Consider the following 9,710-nt stretch of genomic DNA (forward strand, 5'->3'; position numbering starts at 1 on the left):
TGTGGCTACAATGTAGCTGCCATCACCAGTGTGTGGATGTGTGTGAATGGCCAATACAGGGCATTTATCATTTACCATATTCCACTGTCAGAAATATCAGGTGGAGAGAAGGCAACTGATCCAAAACCTCAGAAACCTACAAATGAAACTGGATCTTCTTGAGTTACTGCAAAAGGACCCAAGAAGTGAAAGTTATCAGGTTTTTAAAACAGGGTAAATTGTTCTGGAGGAGCGACGTTGCAGTTCACACTCCACACCAGTTGGTGGCGGTAATGCACCATTTTATTGTTTACCAATCGCCAATAAAACTTAGGGGAAGAAGGACAGCTACGAGTTACCAGACGAGTGTTCGGTTCGTTCAGAGCAGCATGACGGCTGAATCTGTGGTCACCGTCCGCCTGGTGAGGTCCTTCGAGCACAGGAACTTCAAGCCGGTTGTGTTTCACGGCGTCCGCTTGGAGCAGACCGTACAGGACTTTATGCAGCTCGTCAAAGACGGTGAGAGCCGTGCGGTGTGTACTTCGTGTCAGCTTCTGTTCACCGAAACAAACCTTTAAAAACCTTTGAAACACTTCATATATAAAGGTTAATTTACAACAATGAGCCCTGCTCTCAAGTACGGACGTAGAGGGAACGCTTATGGGCTCAAAATGTGGTCATAAATATTTTGTACTTGTAAATCGGTTTTGTACTTGTAAATCAGGATTTGTATGTGTAAAAAAAATTTGTGTGTGTGTAAAAAAGATTTGTATGTGTAAAAAAAATTTGTGTGTGCGTAAAAAAGATTTGTATGTGTAAAAAAGATTTGTGCGTGTGTAAAAAAGATTTGTGCGTGGACTTAGCCAAAAAAACCCTGCAAGTTACAAGTACGAATTTTGACCCTATTTTTCTTCCTTTCATCTGATTGGTCAATGTCATGTCAATCACAAATGTAACAATCCAACCAGAGAACAGATGGGTTTGGCTGTCGGAGGGGTGCTTTTTTGAACTGCAGGTCCTTGAAGGGTAATACAGGTTGAAGCTGGAGGATCTCTATATAAATATCCGATAGCAGCTAGGTCCCCTAACTTTCAGTTGCTGTTGAAAGGATAAAGTTGTGGTATATCAGTGGTTAGAAATACCATTATTACTTTAGGATTAGTTTAACACAAAGTCAGGGCTGACCCGGGACCATTGCTGTGAGTCACAGTGCGCAGCATAAAAGTCCTTTCACATCGGACGCAGGATGTGCTGCTAATGCTAACTGCTAACTAAAAGCAAAGGATCCAGAATTTGTTGCTGGCTGCTGAGCTCTGTGGGTTTTTGCAGCAGCTCTACCAGTACTAGATGCACCTGCTCCTTGTCTTTTCTATCTCTGACTTTATGTCCTCTACAAGAGTTTCTGGTTTTTTTGCTAGTTCTTCAAATGTTCAATAAAAACATCTATGCTAATTCATAACGAAGAAAGCTTTGTAATGAAGACTGTCATTTCCAAAACACTGCCCGCCCCCAGCCCGCGGTCCGCAGCGCTGTTGAAAAGGCTGTGGAAGTCCCTATATTAAACACGTAGACCTGTGACACAAAAATCACCAAACTCGGACGACCACAGACTGTTTTCCTTCGTGGTGATGAAGGAAAACGCTGGGTTGGCATGTAAAAGGGCATTTATTCCCTTCAAAGACCTGCAGTTCAAAAAAAGCGCCCCTCCAACAGCCAAACCCATCTGTTCTCTGATTGGATTGTTACGTTTGTGATTGACATGACATTGACCAATCAGATGAAAGGAAGAAAAATAGGGTCAAAATTCGTACTTGTAACTTGCAGCGTTTTTTTTTGGCTAAGTCCACACACAAATCTTTTTTACGCACGCACAAATCTTTTTTACACATACAAATCTTTTTTACGCACACACAAAACTTTTTTACACATACAAATCTTTTTTACACACACACAATTTTTTTTTACACATACAAATCTTTTTTACACACACACAAATTTTTTTTACACATACAAATCCTGATTTACAAGTACAAAACCGATTTACAAGTACAAAATATTTATGACCACATTTTGAGCCCATAAACGCTGTGTAGGTGGATATAAGAAATAAGTCCTTAATGTTTTAAAAAACATGTTTGGCGCCCTCTTGTGGCAGTACAGAGCGTGACAGGCGGCACAAACACAGTTTTAGTTTGTGTTCTCGGTACTCTGTGGTTAACTAACATAAACTAATGTGAGTCTGTTGACTGCAACAAACAAAACCAGTTATGATTAGAATAGAACAGAATAGAGTAGAATAGAATGCTTTTTATTGTCACTGTACACACGTACAGTGAGATTCAGAGCTGCAGTGCAAACGTGTGGGAAAAGAAAAATATAAAATATACAGATTTAGGGCAAAAATAAATGGTGTTATGTATTTACAGTTTGGGTTATTGCACATAAATTAAATATTGCACAGTCGTGATCGGCGTTTGCAGTCTGTGTGAGGGATTTGGGGTGAAACTGTCTTCAGTGCATGTGTGAGTTCAGGCTGTTCTTGAGTCTGTGGGTCAACATAAAGGTGGTGCTTGATGTGCTGAAGCATTAGTCTCTCGAAGCATTTCATGAGTACGGCGTGAGGGCCACAGGGCGTAATCGTTCAGGCTGGTGATGGGAGACTTCTTTGGCACTGGGATGATTGTGGCTGGTTTTAGACAGGATGGGGTGAGCTGGTGGGTACATGCTCTCAGCATCTTGCCAGGTACTCTGTCTGGACCAGCAGCCTTCCTGGGGTTCACTGCTAGGAACATCCTCTGTTAGGGTGAGTGGAGCGGTGCAGGAACCAGGTGAGGATGAGGATGGGAGCGTGATTTATCTCCTCTGCCAGCGGCGCACTCAGGTTTTCTGTTTTCACAGCCTCTGTAGTTTATGACGTCTCGTATGTCCTACCACACTTCCTGTGTGTTGGTGCTGGACAGGTGGGACTCTGCTCCTTTGTGGTCTGTTTTGGCTTTTTTAATTCCCCTTTTCAGATCGGCTCGAGCAGCCGTGTACAGAGCTCTGTCACCTGACCTGAAGATGGCGTCACAGACTTTGAGAAGTGAGCGGACTGGCTGGTTTTTGGTTTGGGAAAACCCGAATGCTTTTGTCCACAGTCACATTTCTGATACAGAACTTGACATAGTCCAGTACTGATTCTGTGACCTGTAGTTTGGAGAGAGCATCTTCAGGCCAGGTTGTAACGGTCTTTGTGGTGGGCCTGGCACTGCGTCTGAGGGGGGTGAAGGCCGGGGAGGTCTCGTGGTGTTCGCTGTGTCAAATCGAGCGTAGGATACGTTTAGATCCTCACACAGAGGCTGTGGTCTGCGCTTTTCCCTCTAAAGTCTGTGATTGTGTTTAGTCCCTGCCACTCTGAGGGTTGTCAAACTGTTGCTCCACCCTGTGTGTGTCCCACATAGACACAAAAACAGCTGTGAGAAACCCCAGTGGGACAGATGGTGAGTCTTTATTAGACGAGTCTTTTAGGATTCTCGACCTTGTGTGTTTTCACACATGGATAAAATCTTGATTGAATCCATCAATTTCTTTCAGATATTGCAACAAGGCCAGGATTTCCTCCTCCTTTCAGGAAATATGGTTATGGTATGTATGCAGTACTTCATTTGTCTTCATAATCGTTTACAGCTGTCATTAGAGCAATGTTCTCATCTTAACCACATGCATGTTAAGGTTGTTGTTGTTACATAGAACTCACATAGTGACCTGGAGTTATAACTAAACGTCAGCAGTGATGTGTTTACACGATACAGAATGATTTAAATAAACACAAACACCAGAACAGAAATGTAATCACTCTTTCTTTCCGCACCCAAACAAGGACGGAAGTGTTGGTGAAACATCTCACTCTGTTATCAGAGATCCAGGCGCTGCACCAATCTGTTACTCTAGTGATTCACTTTTATAGATTCTTCTGATACCAGTAATTTATTTCGATATAACGATATATATCAGATGACGATATAAAAACGTCTTTGTTTCATTTTACGCTATCGTTTGTTTCGTGGTGTCGCAAAATAAACTGTTTACAGCAATATTTGTTCATCGTTCTGATGTCACTGTAGTTATTATTCATTTCTTAAAGTTCTCTCTTTCTCTTATATTTAATACAACCACACTACGGACGGACAAGCGCCTGTTTTTATGTGTTGTCGTTAGCAACAACGACGGTAACACCATCACGCTGCTTGTTTGTTTTCCACGTGAACCTTTCACAATAAAGCTCAAGATCCTGTTGAGACTTTTCAAAATAAACTGAATCATGTGAAATAGTATGCAGAGTGTTTACGGATAAAAAAGAGCCGTCAGGTGCTAAAAAATAAACCTTAGACTCAAACTTTGAAAGAAAACAGCGTCCGTTACAATTTATGTCTAAAAATGTATCGTTTCATGCATCAGTTAAAACACACGACTCCAGCTACATGATGCGCAGCTGGAAAAAATTCAGCACTGTTGTATATCGACCCTGTGTGGATTAGAGACAATGTAAAAGTAAATTCACACTTTTGCACCCAGTTCTTGTTTGTTGGCCATTAAAGATGTCTGCTGTGCAGTCATTCCACAATGGGGGAAGAAAACCATCAACAACTGAAATGAACCTTCATGATATCTCTAAAGTTTTGACCAAAGGTCTACGTAAACTTTGTGGGTGTGAAATTTATGCTCTGAATCTGACTCCATCCCTTTTTCCTCTTACAGACACGATGAAGATTATCCATCAGGCTCATGGAGCAAAGGTATCTGTGTGAAGGCTGTAGAGTGTCTACTTGTAGGACACACAAGTGTTGTGGTTGCCCTTAAGGAGTACTTTAAAAAATGACATTTTCAAAGGGACCTGACGATTTTGTCTTCCACTTTAATATAACTTCCCTCTTTTGTAATGGCATGATCCCTGTGAGAGAAAATAAAGGAAATCTAAATCTCTTCACTTACCTTGAATCAGCTGGTATTTCAACAACTAAACCATTTAATTCCCTTTAATCCAGTTTCAGAATTTGGGATTGATCTCAGAATATTCCAGAAATATTATTTCAGTTATTATATAATCTTATTTCAGAAAGAGTTTGCATTTCAAACTTGCAATTTTTATCTTCTTTCCTTTGTTTTCAGACAAACGAGTTGGTGATGAGTTTAGATGATGATGAAACTCTGGTTCTACATGAAGGCCAAACCCTCAGAGCTGCTGGTGTTGGTAAGATTTGCATTGCTGGGTGTTTGCTGTTTGGTCCAAAGTAACACATTACTGTATTCACTTAATAATATAATGTAACAACTTACTGTTTTAAATTCATGCGTTATGCTGCTGACACATCAACGCTTTACAAGCCTGCCCAAAACAAACATGCTAACATGAAGCTAGCAAAGAACACAGAGTGACACGAAAGCTAAACTTGTGTTGTCCTCAGCACAGCAGCCAGAGCCTGATTATAACAGGCAACAAAATCAGTAACAATGTCGATCTGAGAGAGACAGAGATTATTTTCAATCATAAATCTAATTTGTCAAAATGAGCCTGATTTGCATCAGCACAGCCACCATCAGCCGACCAATGTTACTCTTTGAGTAGCATCCCAGCTAACAGCTGTGAGCTGTGTTGACCAGTAACGTTAGAATTGCACAAGCTGTTTTTGCCCTGTTCTTATTTCCCATTTTCCTAGAAAATATAAAGAAATAAGGCGACTCAAAACATCTCTTTTTACATTTGTGCCTGTGATTACTAGAGGTGGGAATCACCATACATCCCACGATACGATATTATCACAATACTTAACGCACGATACGATATTATTGCAATTTTTAAAAAATATTTAGCGATATTCAGATTCTGTACATAAAGGTAAACTTTATCAATATTCATTTTCTCTAATATCAAAGTCTCACACTCAGTCTTTCTCTCATTTCAGTTTGATTGTTGACAAACTGAACGGTTTGTATTACAGTCTAGTCCAACTTAACTGAATCAACCATCTGGTACAATTATAGCTATTCTGAACTATGCAGTTTATGAAAACTATGCAGCCCCTTCAGCAACTGAAGAATTTGAAAGTAAATTAAAACAAATATAATTTTACATTAAATAAAAAAGTTTTAAACTTAATTCAAATAAAACATGTCTTAAATTAAAATAAGTAAACTGTCATGTTTATTGCTGCCAAAAACAAGTTAAACACATTTGGACAGTGAAGGAATGTCAGGATTCTTGCTCAGAAAAAGGATCAACATGCTCTGAAGTCAGAGCACAAAAACCTTTTTGTAACAAAGTATCGATTTCTGCTGTCCCTGCATCCATACATTATTAGCAAACAAAATATCACCATGCTACACAGTATCCATTTTTTCCCCCACCCCTAGTGATTATATTCACTGTTGCCTTTTGCTCGAGTTCATTGTTTCTAAACCCAAACCTTTCAGTCTATTTGCACAATGCCCCAAAGTTCACCCTGTTCAAATTGAATTTCAAATAGAAGTAGAGATACAATAATAACATGTGGTTTGAATATCATGTAGCGAGAAAGGCCTGTGATGCACATTCAGTGATTTCATCGTTGTTCAGTTTACTGTTTCCAGTCTAAACATAGTTCTTAGTTTCCTTTGTAAATGAATAAAACATGTCAGACTGAAATATCTGATTTTTGGGGTTTGCTCAGTTGTCTGTATCATTGTAACATCTTTACCTTATAATAAACAAAGCACGGGAAACTGTTGTTGTGATTTCAATAAATAAATATAAAGATATAAATAGAATTGAATGGCAAAAGTTGTCCTTCGGTGAGGTTCTTCCATCTCTATAGGAACTGGACAGTGACTCTCAGGTTTCTGCTTACTTATCTTCATCATTTTGACTGCGATGCATTGTTTAGACTTGTTTTTGTTTTTTAATCTGTCAGTAGATTTATGCTTTAACCCTTTAAAGCCGATCAGAGCGGGCACGCTCAGTTTTGCATAGCTATTTTTAAATCCTTGTAGCTCTGCAACCACGTGAGCTAGCGCAATAATTTTTTTTGCATATGAAACCGGAGGAGTTGTACTTACATCTTATGCCATCAGCTTGTCCTCGGTCACAGTTTCCTTCCACATAAAGCTTTGCAAAAACTGCATAAAAAGCACTTGCAGGAACAAAAACATAATATTCCAGAAACACGCTTTGCCGATCTGATCAGCTGTTCATAACACTTCCTACGTTGGATTAGACGTCAGCGCGAACTATCGCATGTCCGCCATGACCTGCCCGAAACTGGAAGTGACGTCATTTTCGCGGAAATGTAGTTTTTTACCATCAGGGCCTCATGAGCCTATACTGGTGTTTTTAAAAGTTATCTTTGACTTTATGACTTTCTTTGTCATTTCTGGGATCCTTAGGACTCATATTGCACTGCTGGAAATAGTTTATTTTGATGCATATGCTGCTTTTTTGCAAATTTGCATTATAATATTTATTTTCGTTTTTCCTGCAGTATATAAAAATTGGTGTATTTCAAAAATAAAACTATGAAGACACTCAAAATAAATTTCCTGTGGTGGGAAACTATTTTGTGCAACTTTTTTGTATTTACAGTTTTGAGGGATAAGCCTCTTAAATTTCTCTAACTAGAAATATATGTTAAAAAAACAAAAACGATTTTACATTTTTTTGTAGTTTATTGCAACTTTTTGCAATTTATGCAATTACTATGCACTTAATGCAGACATATTATTAAAATCTAGGCTGTAATGGTTGTATTGACGTATAGCAACTTGAAATGCTCCCAAAAATGGCTCCACAGCATGTAAAAATATAATATAAGCTCTGGCAGACTTGGTTCTATGGTAAGTCTTAAAGGGTTAATCCAGTTTGGGTATGTTACACTCAGCAGGCAAATCTTTAAACATTTTGTTGTTTTTCTCTCGAACATACACGACCAGCTGTGGGACAGGCAGTTTATGAATTTAGTAACAGTTCAGTCAAGACACATCTCAGATCCCACCTCAACTGTCCATTTAAAAAATAAATAAATAAATAAAAATAACTGTCTTCTGACTAATATGAAGGAGAGCTATGGTTGACTGTAATCCATTTCAAACATCATAAAAATGGAAGACTTTCTGAACATACCTGTTCAAAACTCTGAAGTGTGTTTTAACTTTGACATGTTTGTCCTCTTTAGCTCATGAGACAGAAGTGGCCTTCTTCAGGAAAGCAGACTACAGCCTCTATAAAGCAAACCCCCAAACTGCCTGGTGACTGCGTCAGAGGACCGTTCATATACAGAGGTCTGCCTGGAACAAGTTTTGTCGTGTTTCTACTGGACTGGTTTCATTTGTGGGATTTTTTTTCTCCTTTAAAGTCAAAGCTTATTATCCAGCAGACTAACAGGCCTTTTTATTTAATATTAAATGTTTTTTTAATTTTATGTGAATGTCTTTTATGAACATATTTCTGTTGTTGGTGATGTTGTAGATATGCTGAAAGTTTTAAAGGTTTTAAGGAACAATGATACATCTCCAGCATTCGCTCTCTGTGATCATGAGTCAAATGTTTGTGTTCTCAATGTAATTCAGAGACGTGTTTATATTTTTTCATACTTTGTTGCCAATGTAATTGTGAGTGGATACTTTTGCTAATAAAATGTTTCAAGAACATGACGTAGACCTGTTTGAAACACAGATGGAGAGAAAGATGTGAACATATTTGTAAAGCTTTGACTGTTCTCAGAACATTCGTTTCAATAAATGTGAAATAGAAGAATTTACATTAAGCTTTAGGATTCTCTTGAAGCTCGTCGTCCGTATAAACTGAGTGAACCTCGTAGAGCTTCGGAGTTTGTTTCACATTTTAATGGACTCACACAGTATGACTGTCTGTACCAGAGACCCTGTACCCTTCTATGAGGTAAACGACACAAAGGTCTACACCCACAGAGACACTTTCACTGAGAAGCTCCTCCCATTTTTGTTTTTTGGGGAGGGGACGTTTGAAGCAACAATGGATGGAATAAAGTCTGTCAGACTCAGAATTTTCTATGATGTTCTTGGGAAGTTCCTTAATTGTTCTAATACAGGGGTCTCAAACTCGTGGCCCGGGGCCCGCATGCAGCCCACGTCATGTAATGCAATTTGGCCCTTGAAGTGACTTTTTGTTAGGGAGGATTTGTTGGTTGAGTGCAATGTTAAAACAAATTCTCCAAATGACCGAATATGTTAGTTCAGTGACAGGCAAACACTCATGTCTGCAATTTTATTTTGTTAAATACGAGCAAAATGATAGAAGTGCTGCCACGTGTGTGGACAGACAGAGAGGAGATGTGTTTATTAACTTCAATGAAAGGCTTCGGTTAGTAAAGAGTGAGGGGAAACTGCCTTCACGTTTGCAGTTTTGTCTTTTTATACAATATTTTTAATTTTAAAAAAAAGAAACACCACGTTTCCAGAAATATTTGTGGTTGTTTTCTTGTTTGTTTAGTGTTCAAGTAGCACAAAAAAACTGCAGCCCTCCAGTGAGATGACAGTGCCAGCAGTGGCCACAGCTCATTTAACGTTTGCCTTCACATAATGATTATCTGAGGTTTATTACACTCTGAACTCATCACGTTATAGTCAAAGCAGAGTTAATGTATTTTATTTGAAGTCCCAAAAACTGAAAATGTGCTAAATAAAACCAAAAACATGCCTCTGATTGGTGGCACTTTGTAAAACCCCACATCCCCACCTAAAAC

The 9,710-nt window shown here is 38.9% G+C and overlaps 1 protein-coding gene across 2 annotated transcripts; it reads left to right on the forward strand.

Annotated features, from left to right (window-relative positions):
• Window positions 1-304: 304 nt before the first annotated feature.
• c16h2orf76 (chromosome 16 C2orf76 homolog) lies at window positions 305-9,710 on the forward strand. Of its 2 annotated transcripts, XM_085136152.1 has the most exons (6): window positions 305-498; window positions 3,420-3,458; window positions 3,553-3,603; window positions 4,717-4,754; window positions 5,128-5,209; window positions 8,163-9,710. In XM_085136152.1, exons 1-6 carry the CDS (start codon window positions 369-371, stop codon window positions 8,237-8,239), a joined length of 417 nt encoding a protein of 138 aa, XP_084992278.1. In that variant the 5' UTR covers window positions 305-368; the 3' UTR covers window positions 8,240-9,710. The 2 variants fall into 2 exon arrangements, with proteins under 2 accessions (XP_084992278.1, XP_084992279.1); XM_085136153.1 differs by lacking the exon at window positions 3,420-3,458 and having other exon boundaries at window positions 310-498.

This window comes from Neolamprologus multifasciatus, chromosome 16 (genome assembly GCF_963576455.1).
Source record: "Neolamprologus multifasciatus chromosome 16, fNeoMul1.2, whole genome shotgun sequence".
Classification (NCBI taxonomy): Eukaryota; Metazoa; Chordata; class Actinopteri; order Cichliformes; family Cichlidae; genus Neolamprologus; species Neolamprologus multifasciatus.

Excerpts from the sequence above, each read along its gene's own strand:
- c16h2orf76 (XM_085136152.1), top strand. The coding sequence starts at position 369 with ATGACGGCTGAATCTGTGGTCACCGTCCGCCTGGTGAGGTCCTTCGAG. Across the intron at positions 3,459-3,552 it reads AAACCCCAGTGGGACAGATG|ATATTGCAACAAGGCCAGGA; the intron begins GTGAGTCTTTAT and ends AATTTCTTTCAG. Across the intron at positions 4,755-5,127 it reads ATCAGGCTCATGGAGCAAAG|ACAAACGAGTTGGTGATGAG; the intron begins GTATCTGTGTGA and ends CTTTGTTTTCAG.